The sequence below is a fragment of the Odocoileus virginianus genome, chromosome 20 (genome assembly GCF_023699985.2).
Source record: "Odocoileus virginianus isolate 20LAN1187 ecotype Illinois chromosome 20, Ovbor_1.2, whole genome shotgun sequence".
Taxonomy (NCBI): domain Eukaryota; kingdom Metazoa; phylum Chordata; class Mammalia; order Artiodactyla; family Cervidae; genus Odocoileus; species Odocoileus virginianus.
The window spans coordinates 45,365,713-45,382,641 of NC_069693.1; the positions used below are offsets into that span (position 1 = coordinate 45,365,713).

The 16,929-nt window shown below is 50.3% G+C and overlaps 1 protein-coding gene across 4 annotated transcripts in view; it reads left to right on the forward strand.

Moving 5' to 3' along the window:
• Window positions 1-1,638: 1,638 nt before the first annotated feature.
• FANCA (FA complementation group A) overlaps window positions 1,639-16,929 on the forward strand; it is a 39,869-nt gene continuing 24,578 nt past the window's right edge. For 2 of the 4 annotated variants that reach the window (XR_011482254.1, XM_070451374.1), the window contains exons 1-14: window positions 1,651-2,349; window positions 2,995-3,104; window positions 3,465-3,558; window positions 5,153-5,295; window positions 5,401-5,496; window positions 6,936-7,009; window positions 11,530-11,642; window positions 12,691-12,773; window positions 13,064-13,097; window positions 13,486-13,552; window positions 14,712-14,824; window positions 15,753-15,829; window positions 16,067-16,208; window positions 16,548-16,681. Coding sequence is in view for 3 of the 4 variants with exons in the window: in XM_070451374.1 (XP_070307475.1) it covers window positions 2,271-2,349; window positions 2,995-3,104; window positions 3,465-3,558; window positions 5,153-5,295; window positions 5,401-5,496; window positions 6,936-7,009; window positions 11,530-11,642; window positions 12,691-12,773; window positions 13,064-13,097; window positions 13,486-13,552; window positions 14,712-14,824; window positions 15,753-15,829; window positions 16,067-16,208; window positions 16,548-16,681 (1,359 nt within the window). In the remaining variant the exon portion in view is untranslated. Of the gene's footprint in view, window positions 2,350-2,994; window positions 3,105-3,464; window positions 3,559-5,152; window positions 5,296-5,400; window positions 5,497-6,935; window positions 7,010-11,529; window positions 11,643-12,690; window positions 12,774-13,063; window positions 13,098-13,485; window positions 13,553-14,711; window positions 14,825-15,752; window positions 15,830-16,066; window positions 16,209-16,547; window positions 16,682-16,929 lie in introns of all 4 variants that reach the window. The other 2 variants (XM_070451376.1, XM_070451375.1) reach the window with 2 other exon arrangements.

Below are 16,929 nucleotides of genomic sequence, written 5' to 3' on the forward strand. Positions count from 1 at the left end.
TGGCATGTTTGACATGCTTCAAATGACTGGGTGTCTGCTCTCCACTGTTCTTTGGAGCAGGTGGGTGAGGACTGCCACGATGGGCAGTGACGGGCAGCGCTGGTGTGTGTGTGGGGGGTGTGTGTGCATGTGTGTATTGAGGCTCCTACAACCTACTTCCCTGGCAGCCTCACACGGTCTGTCATCTTGAATCTGACACACTCACACTTGAACTCTGGGCCTGTCCTGTTATTGTCTCTCAACCGTCCTCCCAGTGTTGCCACCTCTCAGCTGATGTATGTGGGCAGGTATGTGATGTGTGTATATGATGTATGTGTGTGTGATGTATACATGTATGCATATGGCATCTCAATGTATGCATGCATACGATGTGCTTGTGTGTACAAAACGTGTATACATATGATACACGAGTATATGGTATAATGTATCTGAATATGACATCTGTATATGGTGTACATGAATATGTATGTTATACATACATGTGCATATGGTGTATCAATGCATGCATGCACATGACATTTGTGTGTGATGTACACGAACATATATGATGTACAAGTATATGGTATGATGTATGTGAATATGATGTGCATGTGTGTGATGTTTGTGTGTATAATGTATGTGTATCTCCACATTCCTACTGGCTCCGGTTAGAAAACTCTGCTCTTCCTCCTCACCTCAGGAGGAGGAAGATCCTCAAGGATCAACCTTTGAAGCAGGAATCTATCTCATCACTTATCTTCACCTCAAGGCCACCACTGTGGTCAAGCCCCTGTTCCACTGCCAAATGATGGCCTGAGTCCATCTCGCCAGCCTCTGTGCCCTGCCTTTGCCTCCCCAGTCCTTTTCAACCAGCTGTGTAACTTGGGACATGCACCTGCCAGGGTTCTGCTCACTGGGTCTGGAGGCATGGTCTTCTCAGCACTTACAAGGCCACGTGGGTGCTCCCCTCCTTAGTTGTGTGCTTAGCGCCTGATCATGTGCCTGTGGCAGTTCTGGTGTCAGCCAGCCTTGTCCCGTTTACAGGTCACTGGCAGCTGGATGGCCTGTGATGGCCTAATTTGCAGGTTCTCGCAGTGGGCAGGCAGCTGGCCAGGGACTGCTGGCTGAGAGGCTTGCCTCTCCTCCATGTGTCTGATCTTTGGTGGGCTGGCTCAGGATGTTCTTTTGAGGGTCGCTGGGAGGGTTCCCTCTCAGCTTGAGCTCCTTTCAAACTCCTGTTTGCATCATGTCACTCGCATGTCATCACCAGCCCAAATGGAAGGGACAGAGACAGAGGGGGAGGACTCCTGGCCACATTTTGCAACCCACAAGGCCCACCTCCCTCGGACCCTTGTTTACTCAAGTTCAACAGACCCCATGACGGGGGGGGGCGGGGGCAGTAGGAGTGGTGCAAGGCGGTCACAGCCTGCACACACATTCCAGCCACCTGGAAAAGGTTCAGCGGGTGGCAGTGAACGCTGTCTGAAGGGCATCTGTCACCCCGTTTTCACAGCCGAGGAAACTACGTTGCCTGAAAACCTGGACACAGAGACTGGGGTGCACGTCAGTGTCTGCGCCCAGTCCAGGCACATACCCATTGAATCCCTGTAAATTCCTAAGTGGGCTGAATATTGGGAGCATCTTTCTCTCTAACAAGACTTTCCGGGACGTGAGCTGGTCACCATGGTTACAAGCCCGGATTTCCAGTTCTCCTCCCCACATCCTCCTGAGAGGGGCGGGGGGTAGGGTGGCGTGGAAATGGACTTCACGTGGGAGACCCCTGCTGTGCAACCCCGGAGTGCGCGGCCTCGCGGTGACACTTCGCTTAAGTCTGGGGAAAAGAAGGGAGGGGCAGCCTCAGTACCGCCGCCGGGCTCCGCGGACTCCCGCGCGCAGATTCGTTCCCCTCGGTTCCCTACAGGCGGCATGGTTCTGGCGTCTCCGGAACTTGGGGTTGTCGGTTGTTTCCTCACGCACAGCTCTGGTCACCTCGACAGGAATAACGCAAAAGGGATGGCACAGTCTTCTCCCGGTGGTGCCGTCTGACAGCGCCGCTAACCTCCACCTTCAGTCGGACCTAAATAAACGCCACAGACACGGCTGACCGCGGTCTCCCACCACCTGCAAGATGGCCGCCTCAGCCCCGGACGAGATGGCCGCCGAGTCTCCGCCCCCGATGTGGGTGTGGCCTGGCAGCTTCCAGCCAATGGGCGCTCGCGTCTGTCCGCAGCCAATGAGAGGGCAGCGCGGGCAGAACCCCTAGAGCCCTGGCCCCGCGCTGTGTTCGCGACATGTCAGCCCCCGGGGCCCGGGTTGCCGCCTCGAATCAGGGGTCTGGGGTCCGCAGGAGAGCGTGGGCCGAGCTGCTGGGTAGGTGGGCGCGGGCCCCAAGACTCCTTCCCCACTGAACCTCCTTCTGCCCATCCTCGTTCCCCTTCATCGTGATCCCAGAGCCCTGATCCCTCCACGCTCACCCGAGCTTCCCATTCTGGCAGCCCTCTGTCCACTCTGTCCCACGTGCGGTCACGAGGGGCAATTGCAGAAGGGAGAGACGTAAGATTCACCTCCCCCACCCCCCAGTAGCCTGGATGACAGTAATTGTTCAGCTCCGCTCAGCCCAAGTCACCTTAACATCTTTGAAAGGATCAATCCCAAGAGACTAGCTTAGGTACATCCTAACCAGCTAACCTAGACTTTGCTCAGATTTCATAAATTTTCCCCGTAAAGTCCTTTTTCTGTCCAGGCTCCCACGTGTCAGTTACTCCCTTTTCCTTGGCCCCTGCGTGGGTGACAGTTCCTGGGTCTTCCTGACCTGGGCGTTTGAAGGAGTGTCCCTCTTTTGGGTGTGTCTGATATGTCTAGGGTTAGATTAAGTTTGTGCGGTTTTTGGCAGGAGTCCCATGGACATAACGTTCCAGGGTGCATCACCTCCAGGGGTACAGCGTTTCACAGTATTTCCTTGTCTGAGTGTTTAAGGAGTGCTGTAATTTTTGTGAAACTGATTTTCTTCCCTAGAGGGAAGGGTCGAGAGGCAGAAACTGAGTCCGGAAGGGGAGCAGAAGGTGAGAGAGTCAGCCGTGCGCCTCCTGAGAAGCCATCTAAACCTGAGTGACCTCATTCTGGAGGTGAGAGGCAGTTGGCTTCACTTTTGTAAGCACACTTGGGTTGCAGGTTTTCAGACCTCTCAAAGGCATCACCTTTATGAAGAGATACCTGGCAAGACTCGTGAGTATCTGGGAGGAGCACCCACTAAATGCTGTCCAGGTGAGAAAAGTAATCAGGAGCATTTATCTATTCGGAGGTAGAACAGTTCAGAGAGGAGTCTGGTAATTCTCAAAAGTTTCAGTAAGTTTCACCTTAAAAAAATTTTTTTTTCACCTCAGATTATTTGGGAATCGCACAGTAAGCAAGCACTGCGTACACTTTGGTTGTCTTCAGGACATGGCTTGAATTTTAAAGTGGAGTTCTTGGTGTTTGGTTTCTAGGTAGAAGGTCCTCCCTGTGACCAGCTGTGTCTCCGCCAGTTGATTGATTGTGATGGTCCTGACGCCCACACTGACCTTTCTAATTCATTGATAGGTGAGTTACAGGTTTGTTTTCTTAATATATTGTGTTATGGCCGAGCTGTATATAAAGTGACTTTGATGTGCTTCTAACAGGCAGATGTGTTTAAATACCCCCAGATAATGGTTTTCTACTTATATGTGTGGTCACCAACAACAAGTTTCTGTGACTTGCTTGGGGCTTGTTTTGAGGCTCTTGTTTAAAAACAGCGACTGTGCATCAGACTCAGAGCAGTAGGAACCTAAGTGACCCTTGGGAACATGGGACAAAAATATGGTCCTCGTTTCTGGAAGAGGCGGGAACAGGTCATGCTGGGTAAGGAAGTGCAGAAGGCAGCTGGAGATGAAGGCTGCCCCGGGCCATTACTGGGAAGCCAGTGGGCAAAGGAGTCCCACAGATTTTTTCATTTCCTGGTGCATAAAAATGTTACATTTACATGACACTGTAATCTACTAAGTGTGCAACAGCATTATGTCTAAAAGAACAGTGTGCATACCTGAATTAGAAAATACTCTATTGCTAAAATTTAAAAAAGACTTTATGGCTAAAAATGTTAACCATTGTCTCAGCCCTCAGAGAGCCGTAAACTCTGTTATTGGTAGAGAGCCTCCCTCACTGTTGAGGTCGCTGACTGATCAGGGCAGAAGTTGCTGAAGCCTGGGGTGGTTGTGGCCATTTCCTAAGACGAGATAACAGTGAAGTCCACTGTGTCTTCCTTTCACAGGCTCTCTCTCTCTGGCCTGCAATGCTGGGTAATAGCATTTTACCCACAGTAGAACTTTCAAAGTTGGAGTCAGTCTTTTCAGACCCTGCCGCTGCTTTATCAGCTAAGTTTCTGTAATAGTCTAAATCCTTTGTTGTCATCTGAGCAGTCTTCTCGGCATATTCCCAAGGAGTATATTCAATCTTAAAAAACCACTTTCTTGGCTCAGACACAAGAAGCAGCTCCTCATCCTTCAAACTTTATCATGAGGTTGCAGCAAATCAGTCACATCTTCAGGCTCCACTTCTTCTTTTTTCAGTTTCTGTAATTTATTACAGACCCAGCACAGCCAAAAATTAAATTAAAAGAAAGAGAATCCATCTGCCAGGCTCCGTGTTTGTGTCACCCATATTGTCCAAATGTGTGTGTGTGTGTATGCAGCCCTGGGCTTCAGGGGCCCCAGACCATAGTGAGATGCTTCAACCAGACTGACATTGCCTTACTTTTATATGTTGTGTCCCCCAGGTCTCTTCTCCCCTTCAAAAGGCAGTTTTCTATAGAGCTAGAGCTTAAGAGACGGAGAAGGCAATGGCACCCCACTCCAGTACTCTTGCCTGGAAAATCCCATGGATGGAGGAGCCTGGTAGGCTGCAGTCCATGGGGTCTCGAAGAGTCGGACACGACTGAGCGACTTCACTTTCACTTTTCACTTTTATGCATTGGAGAAGGAAATGACAACCCACTCCAGTGTTCTTGCCTGGAGAATCCCAGGGATGGGGTTGCACAGAGTCGGACACGACTGAAGTGACTTAGCATAGCATAGCAGAGCTTAAGAGAAGACATTTAACCAGCCTCCTTCAGTAGTAGATTTTGTTGGGTATCTCTATATTTTGTCCTGTCTTTAAGGCTCTGCTTTGCGGGATCAAGCCACATGGCTGGGCATTCCAGCGGCTGTCCTGTCCAGCCAGGTGGTGGCATCTGGCCTCATGCGGATCTGTGAGGCAGACACGAGGCCCCCTCCCAAGGTGCTGCTGACACCAGAGCAGAGGGTAAGATACAGTGCGAGTGAGGGGACTGTGCTTGTTGCTGTTCGGCTGTCTGGGAAAACTGAACTTATAATATACTTTCTTAGAAAGGATTTAATCTCTTTTCAGAAGAAACTGTCATCCTTGTTGGAGATTGCTCAGAACTTATTAGCACAGAACATGTTCTCCCGTCTCTATTTCTGTCAAGAATTATGGAAAGCACAGGTAAAGTTGAGATTGTAACTCTGATTCCAGGATTTTCAAGCAGTATCCGGTTCATTTTGGTGGAGCCAATAGAATCCCTAGGTTTTGTTAGGAATTTCCAGCAAGTGTCTTATTAATCACAGAGACTGGAGTGGAAAGCTTTCAGCAAGTGTCTCTGTGAATGGGGAAGAAGGACCCTCAATTACCGTATTTATCAATATTCTCCCATCATTAGTCATATTTATTAGAATAGACTGTACCCAGAAACATCATGTTGTGCCTTCTTAGGTATAACTATGATGAACAACTTCCCAGGGTAGTAAACTAGAAAAATGTAATTTAAACTTATTTTTATTGGCCAGACTATGCAGCTTGTAGGATCTTAGTTCCTGGAGCAGGGATTGAACCCAGGCCAAGGCTGTGACTGGGCCGAGTCCTAACCACTGGACCACCAGGGAATTCCCTTATCTGTTGTTTTTTGAAAAGTTATAAATTTGGTAGGCCTACAGGTTTTTAAACAGACTTTATTACTGGAGTATAGTTGATTGACAGGACTTCCCAGGTGGTGCAGTGGTAAAGAATCCACTGCCGACATAGGAGACACAGGTTCAATCCCTGGGTTGAGAAGAACCCCTGAAGAAGGAAATGGCAACCCACTCCAGTATTCTTGCCTGGGAAATCCCATGGACAGAGGAGCCTGGCAGACTATAGTCCATGGGGTTGGAAAGAGTCAGAGACAACTGAGTGACAGAACAGACACTTAGTTGATTTACAGTTGAAAGTTATTGCTTAGTTACTAAACGGGATCCGTTATATAGCAAAGAAGAGACCCTTAAGTGGTGGTGATGCATTCATGGTTTTTTCCCCACTTTTATTCAGCATTTATCTAGAGTTCAAGTGATTGTCAGGCTTTACTATGGTCCCAGCACCTGCTGATAATGAGCTCAATGCATGTGGGTTGTGATAGTCCGGGTGTTTGCAGGCAGCAGAGAAGAGTGGGCAGGGTGTCTGATTGGGTGGTTAGGAAAGGCTTCCAGGAAGAAGCTTATCGGGGATGGGGCCTGAGTCAGAATTTCTGGGAGAAGAGAAGGGTGCAGTGGGTATGGGGGCCCCAGTCAGACTGGTGCATCATGTCCAAGGGGGTGGGGTGTGTCAGGGCTACCCCCGGAGGGCCTTTGTCCTGAAAGTGGAGAGAAGCCACTGAAGGGTCCTAGAAAGGAGAAATTGGTGTGACCAGCTCCACTGTGGGGTCTTGTGTTGGCCACAGTGGAGAAAGGCCTGGAGGTGGGTTAAGCTGGAGCCTGGGCCTGAACGCAGGATTGTGGTGGGGATGGGGGTTCAGGTGGTCATGTGAATGTTGGAGGCTTGTTTTCAGGAAAGCATGTCGTTAGGCATATAGGTTGAATGTCTTGGAAGAAAATGTGTGGGTGAAGGACTCATAGTTCTGTCACTTTCTTCAGAATTCTTTGCTGCTTGAAGCTGTGTGGCGTCTTCATGTTCAAAACGTTGTAAGCATCCCAGAGCTGCTGGAAAGGTAAACCAGTGATTATTTAGCGCTAAAATAAGCTAAAATGAAAACTTTATGTAACATAAAGTTAATATTACATGATTTAATTCTTGTAATCTAGTTTAATATGACTCATGTATACGTGAAACCAAAAATCACCCAGAGAAGCAGTTGCTTATTATTTAAAGAGAACGTTGTTATAATTGAAATCTTCATCATGCACAGACTTGGTAATTTTTTTTTATGGGATACATAATGTGATAAAATATTTTTTTCAGGTTAATATGACTGGTAAAATGTGTGCAACTGTTACCTCCTGAAATGCCACCAAGAGTCAGAAAAGGGGTTTTACAAAAGGAACAACCCTATATAGTTAGGAGAGACACGGGGAGGAGGGGCAGGAGGAGGAGGGGCTGAAGGAGAGGTGGTCCAGGTGGAGCCAGTTGGACCTGCACACTGCCTGCCACCCGTCCAGATGTGAGAAGCGTCAGGAGCCTTAGTGGTTGGCCGTCCCTGCTCAAGGCAGCCTTCTGGTCAACAGAAGGCTGGAGGTTTAAGTGTTTGTTCTCTGGTCAGAAGAAACACAGTGTCTAGTCTGGGGGACTGTCAGGCACAGTGGTAAATGCCATATGGAAGCCAGTGGTTTCATGACATGTGGGTCACATCCAGAAGTTATGCAAGTTTGGTTAGTTTGACTACATGAAAACCATTATCTCCTAGCATACACACCTAATGTCAGAGTACCAAATATATGAAGCAGAACTTGACAGTAATGAAGGGAGAGATGGACTTTGAACCATAATAATTGGAGCCTTCAGTAATGGGTCGATCCACTGGCCAGACTGGTGATGACCAGCCGACGTACCTGACACCTGCCGCCCGTCCCACCCAGTGGTAGCAGCACACTGGCTCTCAAGTGTGGAACCATCTGCAGGAGGGGCCACATGGGTCAGGCCCTAAAAAGGGTGGAATCCATACAAGCGTGTTTTCAAATCACAGAGGTGCTGAATAGAATCCACAGAAGACAGTTTGGGAAATCCATAGTGGGAAGTAGGCAACACGCTCTTAAGTAATCATTGGATTGGTGAAAAAAATCACAAGGGAAACTAGAAAATAGCGTAACAAAGGAAATGGGAATAACATACCAACATATATTGGGTGCCACTGAAGTAGTGCTTAGAGGGAAATTTATAGCTGCAAAAACCTATATTAGAAGAATGATCTGAAGTCAGTGACTTAAAGTTTGGCCTTAAGTAACTAGAGAGAGAAAAGCAAACCAAACCCAGAGCAAGCAGGAGGAAGGAAATAATAACCATTAGAGCAGAAGTCAATGCATTGAGAAACATAATAGAGAAAATCAATGAGGAAGTCTTTGAAAATGTTAGCAAAATTGATAAGCCTTAGACTTACCCAGAAAAGAAGACACAGCTGGCCAAAATCAAGATGAAAGGAAGGTTATTACTGCTGACCATACAGAAATTAAAAGCATTGTAAGGTAATACTGTGAACAGTGTTATGCCAGTAAATTAGAAAACAGATGAAATGGATGAATTTCCAGAAAGATACAAAAGATTGCACTAAATAGACCTGTAACAGGAGAGGAAACCGAGTCACTATTAAATAAAACAGAGGTTTCCCACAAGGAAACCCTCAGGCCCTGGCTCCTCTTGAGAATTCTGCCAGGCATTTAAAGAGGAAATGCAGTGTCCCTTCATAAATTCTTCCAGAAAATAAAGAAGATGGGATACTCTCTACCTTACTGCATGAGGCCAGTAGTACCCTGACAGGAAAGCTGGACAGAGAGACCACAGGACAAGAAACTACTGACCAGCATCTCTCATGAATATAGATGCAGAAACTCAGCAAAATAGTTACAGACTAGATCCAGCAACCAAAAAAGGTCTAAACATCATAATGAAATTTTCCCCCAAAATGCAAGGTTGGTTTAACATCTGAATGTTAATTAACATATATATTAATGGCATAAAGGACAATAGTGATCATCTTAATAGAAGCAGAAAGCAGTTGACAAAATCTGATACTATTTCATGATAAACACTCAGCAAGCTGGAAGTAGAGGGAACATGTCAACCTGATAAAGGTCATCTGAGAAAAACCCACAGCTCACATCATACTGAGACTGCAGACTGTACGATCAGGAACATTCTTAACATTTCTGTTCAATATCACAGACTTTCTGGCCAGGAAATTAGGCAAGGGGGATAAAAAGGCGTCCAGATTGGAATGGAAGAACTGGAACTGTCTGCAGATGACATCATCTTGCATATAGAAAATCCTCAGAAACCCACACCAATGGAGAAGGAAATGGCACCCCACTCCAGTAGTCTTGCCTGGGAAATCCCGTGGACAGGAGCCTGACGGGCTATGGTCCGCGGGGTCGCAAAGGGTCAGACACGACTGAGGGAGGAGCAGCGCTCGCCAGAGGCCCCGGCGCTTTTGATGGCAGAGCCAGGACTGTGGCTGAGGACTTCCAGCTCCCAGGCCTCTTTCACCAGATAGGAGTGTGGAAAACTAGAATCTAAAATAGCCTGAGGGCTTTCCTGGCGGCTCAGTGTTAAAGAATTGACCCCCTGCCAAAGCAGGGGACGCGAGTTCCACCCCTGGTCTGGGAAGACCCCAGATGGCAGACCAGCTGAGTCCATGCATCACAGCCTCTGGGTCGGTGCTCTGGAGCGTGGGAGCCACAGTACTGAGGTCTGTGGGCACCAGAGCCCGTGCTCTGCAACAAGAGGAGCCACCGCAGTGAGAAGCCTACGCCCCCCCCAACTGGAGAGCAGCCCTTGCTCGCTGCAGCTAGAGAAAAGCCCACACAGCATGAAGACCCTGCACAACCACAAATAAATAAACTCATTGAAAACAAAAAAAAAGAAACCCACACCAAAAGTTCTGGAGTGAATAAATGAATTCTGTGTGGTTGCAGGGTACCAGACAATACCCAAACACCCTTTCATTTTTATATGATAACAACACACAGCCTGAAGGTGAAACTAAAATAATTTCATTTAATAGTGCATCGAAAAGAAAAAGTTAAAGAACAAGGCTAGTGCACTGAAAGCCATAAACATGCTAAAAGAAACTAAGACCTAAATAGATGCTCCAGGCTTCTGGATCAGACATATTATTATCAGGATGGCACTGCTCACCAACACGGCCTGTGCACCCAGTATGGGTCCTTCAGGTCTCAGCTGCTTTGCTCACAGACTTTGACAACTTGTCCCAGTGCTGATATGGAAATGCAAGGGACCCTGAATAGCCAAAAATTGTTCATAAGGAGGGGAAAACCTGAAGGAGTCACATCTACTGTATTGATTGTTTGAATTCTTGCTTGTTTGCCTGCCATGCGGCCTGTGGGATTCCCCAACCAGGGGCCAAATCCATGCCCCCTGCAGTGGAAACACATAATCCTAGCTACTGGTCCACCAGGGAAGTTCCCATACATCCTGTTTTCAGAACTTTTAGTACAAAACAGTCATTATCAAGATAGCGGGGTCCTGGCATAACAGTTGACATAGAGAAAGACAGAAGGATTGAGTGTCCAGACGTAAACTCATACATTTATGGTCAGTTGTTTTTGACAGCGGTGCCAAGACCAATTAATGGGGGAAAAATGGTCTTTTCAGCAGTGGTGCTTGGACCACTGGATATCTACATATAGAAGGATGGAGTTGAACCCCTACCTCCACTACAGATAGCAGTTAACTCTGTGCATCTGAGACCTGAACTTAAGGGCTAAAACCATAAACCTCCTGGAAGAAGATTTAAGGGCAAATCTTCATGAGCTTGGACCAAGCAGGGGTTTCTCAGATGTGACACCTAAAGTCCGTGCGACTATCAGGACAATGAAAAGAGTGCATAGGAAACTGTTTACAAGTCAGATAATTCCTCTACTCCAACAATAAGAAGAGGAATAATCCAGTTAAAAAGCAGATAAAGGATTTCAATAGACATTTCTCTAACGAAAATCATACAGACCTTCCCTGGTGGTCCAGTGGCTAAGACTCTGCACTCCTCAAGCAGGGTGCCCAGGTTCAATCCCTGGTCAGGGAACTAGATTCCATATGCCACAACTAAGAGGTTGCAGGCTACAACTAAGACCTACTACAGCCAGATAAATAAAAATAAATTTTAAAAAGATCCACCAATAGCCAAGCACATGAAAAGATGCCCACCATCATTAGTCACCAGGGAAATACAAACTCAGCAGGTGAGAGTTGCCCACCCACTGCAATGCCCCCGAAACAGCTTTGCCTTGCCAGATACTCCCTTGTTGATTTCTAGAGCCCGAGCCCGTTATTACTACTCTCATTACTTTATTACTACTCTCATTACTGTTAGTAAGATTTTTTTTTCCCCCAACATTAGTAAGCCACTCCAAGTAAATACACTATGTGGAAAAAGTGATGATTTCTACTTGGAAATCAGTGGTGGGGGCAGGAGGCTGAGCAGTGCCGGCTTGCTGCCTGTGGCCTCAGCTCCCTGGTGGAGTGAGTGTATCTGACAACGGAATGCTGTGCTTGTGCCCTCAGCCACACTGACACCCAGGCTGTGGTGGTCTGGCTCTGCAAGAACCTGGGCCTGCTGTGTGAGCAGATAGAGGCGCCCTGTCAGCACACTGAGGTCGCCAGGGCTGTGCTTGCCGGTGAGTGCATGGTGCAGGCGGATGCTTCCCGCGGCGATGGTCAGGGAAGCACAGCGGGCCGCACTTGGGGTGTGGAGATCCGACAGAAGTCAGTGCAGTCACACCTGGCCTCCAGGGTGTGCGCTGACCTTGAACCATGTGAAAACTGGGCCGGCAGCCTCTTGGCCTGTTGGGTGGGCCGGCTGCTGTATTGAGGACGGGCACATAGTGACCTTCTGAGCACAGAGGCGGGGGCTCCGTGGATGACCTGTCCTCCCTCCCAGGCCCTGAGCGGGCAGGAGAGGGCGGACAGTAGGCTTCTAGTACTTGTGCAGTATCCATGCCTCTCCGAGGCCCAGCTCCAAGTGGTGATTTTAGAAGGTGCCCCGGAGAAGCAGAGCAGAAACTGGGCAGGAACCTCAGCTTCTCTGAATGTGGGGACTCTGGGTGAGCAGGGCTGCCTGCGGTGGCCCTTCACTCAGACACCTGGCCCCTGCGGCTCTCGGGTCAGCATGTCTGCCATTGCCCATCCTCCCCGAGGAGTGCGGCCCATGAGTAAATGGAAGCCTGGACGAGAGGGTTCCCTGCGGGGCTTGTGCAGTCTTCCTTTGCAGAAGGGGCATTCCTTCTTCCTAAAACTGTCCTGCTGATGTGAGTTATCCTGAAGTCTGCTCCCAGATGAGCTTAAACTGTTTATTTTCAGTCCCTTGATGGTAAGCTAGTCAGAAGCCCTGAGTGCATCTCCTGCCCAGCTCCCCACAGTTTAATACTTTCAGGCCCTAAAAGCGTCCTAGTGTGGTTGGTGTAGGAGGGAAAGGACACATGAAACCCTCTTGAAATTTATTTAAGTGAGAACATCCTTCCGTAAACCTCACTGGCAATGTCTCCCTTTCTATGCAGTGGGCTTAGGGAAGGCTTGGCTGAGTCTGGTGGATGTGGTTGGTGGGCCCCCTGTGCCCAGAGCTGGCGTCCCAGCTTCGTGCAGACCCTGCCCTCCCAGCCCCTCTGAAGCTGGTGGTCTGGCCAGAGACCACAGTGCATGGAAACACTTTGCTTTTGTGCTTTTCAGATCTTGTGCAAATATTTGTTTTGAGGGGATTCCAGAAAAGCGAAGGTATGAGGGGAGACAGGGCGCCAGCGCAGATGGCCCAGGTGGGTGCCAGGCGAGTGGAGCAGGACACTGGGCAGCGGGTGCAGGATGAGGGGCCTGGGTGTGCAGTTGTGTATGGGGGTGCTCCCCGAGTCCAGCTGCGAGGGGGTGGGCCTGGGCAGTGATCTCTCCCCTATGTCTCTGGTTTCTGAAGCTCCCAGACTCTGGGCTAGTGCTTGGGAATGGGGGGAAGGGTGTCCTGGGCAGACCCCCCGAGGGGGTCTGGAGACTGGATCTGGGGTGATGGCAGGTTGGTTTGCACGCAGGTGACTGCAGTGTTCTGTCCCCACAGATCGCCATGGCTGTTCTTGAGCGGATGCTGGCTTGTGAGTGGCCCTGTGGGCCGGGCTAGTTGGGGTTCCCACGGCTCCTGCCTTTCCAGCTCAGTCGTGCCCCCCAGAGGCCCTGTGATGGCTGTGATGGGGTATAAACTGACCAATTCACTCCGGTCTTCTCTGGAGACCAGCTTTGCTGGCTTCACATCTGGTCTCCAGATCAGCGGTGGTAACAGCTGGATGGTCTGTTAGGAAAGCACTGTCCTATCTGTGTATTCGGGTGGATTTTCAAGGCTTGAGTCTGGTGCCACCAAGACGCATGGGAGCTTAAAGGGATTGTGGGTCGGGGGGCCATGACCTGACTTGCCCAGAAGCACTTGGTCAAGGCTGTTTCTGACAGACGTGATGATGTGATGCTGATGTCCCTTTTCTGCCTCAGCCACTCTCGAAGCCATGGCAGCTGGCCTACAGGAGGGATCCCCAGGATACAAGGCAGGGAGCTGCTGGTAAGTTCCTGGGCTGGGCCTGCGGGCTGAGCGTCCCAGCTGTGCTCTCCCTCCTGAAAGCTCTGTGATCCTTCGCCATTGTGGTGACAGTTCAAAGTGCTAGGAACCGTCTGAAGACGGGGCCCTTCCTGTGGGAACTGTGCCCCTCCGGGTGTGAGGAGGGGCCAGGCCTGGGTCCACAGGGTCCAAGCCAGGGTGGCCTTGCCCTGCCATGCTGCCCCATCAGGACCTGTATATGCTTCTGTGGGGGCGTGCCCCACGCTTCTGGGGACCAAACCTGCTTCAGGCGATCGAGGGCTGAGGCCACCCGAACTGTGGCTCTTGCCTGGGAGGCTTCTGTGCTTTGTTCTTCCTTCCGCTTCTTAATTACCTTGCTCCTGGTTTCTGTTCCCCACGATGACATCAGGAGTCCTCAGCCTGCTGTGTGGTTCAGCACTTAGCAAGCAGTTAACAACACACAGCTGTGTTGTATGTGTGTGCGTGTTCATCACATGCTGACTCTGCGATCACGGCCTCCCAGGTTAAATCAGTGAACTCAGAGGCCCCTCCCTGTCTGGGTGCCTTCTACCCTGTCTCCCACCCAGAGCCTCCTCACTGCATGTGGGACAGAGGCAAGGTCACATGGCATCTGGGACCCTGGGTTCTGTCCCCTAAGGGGCACCCCACTCTCAGGCCCGGCCCCTGACCCCCTCACCTGTCGGTGACTCTGCACCTTCGTCTTTCCTTCCCTCTCGTGTCGGGGGATGGCATCCTTGGCTTGAGGAACATGGGTGTGATTGAGAGCTTTGTGGTCTAGGGCGGGGCTGTGGTTCCTGTGGTCTGTGAAACCTGCTGCGAGGAGCGGCCCTCCATGCCCCCAGTCTGACCTGCCTGCTTCTCTCTGTGACGGTGACTGTTACCTTTCATCCTGTCCTGTAGAGTGATGCCCCCCTAGATTCCATTTCCACCTGTAGCATGGAAGCCAGGCTGCAGGCCTGCCAGAGAAGCATGGCAGGGTGTGGGCAAGGCCAGCCCGTAAGCCCAAGGCAGGGGTCTGGAGTAGGGGGCCTGCAGGTCTCCGCTGCTTTTCAGATGAACTACTCCTTGTGCGTGAGGTGTCGCTGCCAGGCAGTGGAAACCTAAAGGGTCTCTTCCCTGAGTGCCTCCACTATGTCTATAGGTTCGGTGTGTTCAGTGGACCCATGTACCAGGGTATACTTTCAGCAGAGACTCTGAAGAGGTGGTTCTGTCATACTCTGACTCAGATCCTCACCCACAAGCCTGTGCTAAAAGGTAGGTCCTAGCGCCCTGGTGCTCCCCTCAACGGGAACTCAGACTGTGGGTGTTAACACTGGAAGGACAGTCTTCTGTCATTAAACATCTTGTTTGAGAGTAACGCTTTCCCATTAGCAAAGTTTGAATTAAAGAAGTGTTACCCATTGCCACAATAGAATGGAAATGGGTGAAGGCCTTCTTGTCTTTTCTAGGTAGGGTTTTTTTTTGGTTTTTTTTTTAATATTTATTTGGCTGAGCTGGGTCTTAGTTGCAGCATGCAGAATCTTAGTTGTGGCCTGTGGGATCTAGTTCCCTGACCAGGGATCAAACCCGGATCCCCTGCATTGGGAGTCAAGTCTTCACCGCTGGACCACCAGGGAAGTCTCCTAGTTAGGTTTTTAAAACAGTGCTCATAACTGTGAATTCCAGGGTTCTGTCTCTATGTCTCAGGTCAGCATTTCCTGTGTGTGCATGGCTTTCTGTGCATTCCAGGGTTCTGTCTCAATGGCTCAGGTCAGCATTTCCTGTGGGTACATGGCTTCCTGAAAGATGTCCAGCACCCAAGCCTTCTCCAGGTCTGCATGGCTCCCGACATGCCTGCCTTCAGGGCACAGGAAGCTCCTAAGAGGCCGCTGCTCCAGCAGAGGGCCTGGGCCCACTGATCTGTGCTTTCCCACCTGCCATCCTTTCCACAGCGTCCTCACTGCTTGTTCACAGTGAAAGTTTGAAAGCCAAATAATTAAAATGTAACTGATGGGTTGGAGGATATTTAGTAGATATGTATGATAAGGGATATGACATAAAAAATGGTTGACACATGGGGAAACGGTGAAGTTCACATACACTTGGAAAAGTGCAAATTAAAACATGGTGGTTGTTTGACATTGAACCAATGAACATTGATGATTGCTGATCTGTCATTCTGTGTGTTTCCTCCTGAATGAAGTTTCTGATGCCGTTCAGATGCAGAGAGAGTGGAGCTTTGCAAGGACCCCCACTCTCCTCAGTGGCCTGTACCGCAGGGTGAGTGCATGGGGTGGGGTCCTGGGAGACACCACAGCCACAGCTGTCCCCGGCAGGATGACAGTCTCAGTCCGAGACTGAGCTTGTTACTAGGGCAGAGCACCATAGCCTCAGAGGAGAACTCCCTCTAGCTGGTGCTGGCCGCGGGGTTCAGCATGGGCAGGTGTTTTGAGTCCAGGTTGTGTCTGATGCAGAGTGGGAGGAGGTGAAGGTCCATCTTTGACTCTCTGCTTCCAGCTCTTTGTGATCCAGAGCCCAGAAGAGCTGGTGGGCCACTTACAAGACATTCTGGAGACGCAGGAAGTAAACTGGAGGCATGTGCTGTCCTGTGTGTCCACGCTGGTCATCTGCCTCCCGGATGCACAGCAGCTGGTTAATGGTGCGTGGGACGGGAGTTGGGTCCTTTTCCGGGTGTGTGTGTGTTGGTGCGTAGGGCGGGAGCTGTGTCCTATTCCAGTGTGTGTGTGTGTATGTGTGTGTGTGTATGATTTATGGACCAGTGTCTGTGGGTGAGCCTGTCATGAAATCACTGTGTCTAGCCTTTCATGCCTGCTCAGCAGGTGCCCTGCCTTCTGCCGTCTGCCCACTGCCGTCTGCCCTGTATCCACTGCCGGGCTGCATGCGAGCCACCACCCTTGCTTGGGGATCGGTGTGGGCAGGCGGACCATCCTGCCTGCACCCCAGGCTCTTCCACAGCTGTGCTGGTATTCTTACCTAGCTTGGGTGACCCGTCTGCTGGCACGTGCGTTCGAGAGCTGGGACTTGGACAGCATGGTCTTGGCGTTCCTGGTTGTGCGGCAGGCCGCGCTGGAGGGCCCAGCTGTCTTCCCGTCCTACGCTACCTGGTTCCAGGTGAGCTGCCTGTACTTCCGCCTGGCTCCCGGACTCCAGCATGGCCCACACTTGCAGCTGTGGTTGACTCTGCCGAGACCGTGTGGCCTCCCCCCTCCTTATGAGTGCAGTCTGGTAGGATGGCAGAAACCAGCATGGCTGCTTTTGTGCACACTGGGCTGCTCTGTGGTGGGGCTCACGTCCATGGGCATGGGGTGGGGGGTGCTCTTCTCTCTGCTCCACTCCCCACCAGGTGCAGGTATTTGCCG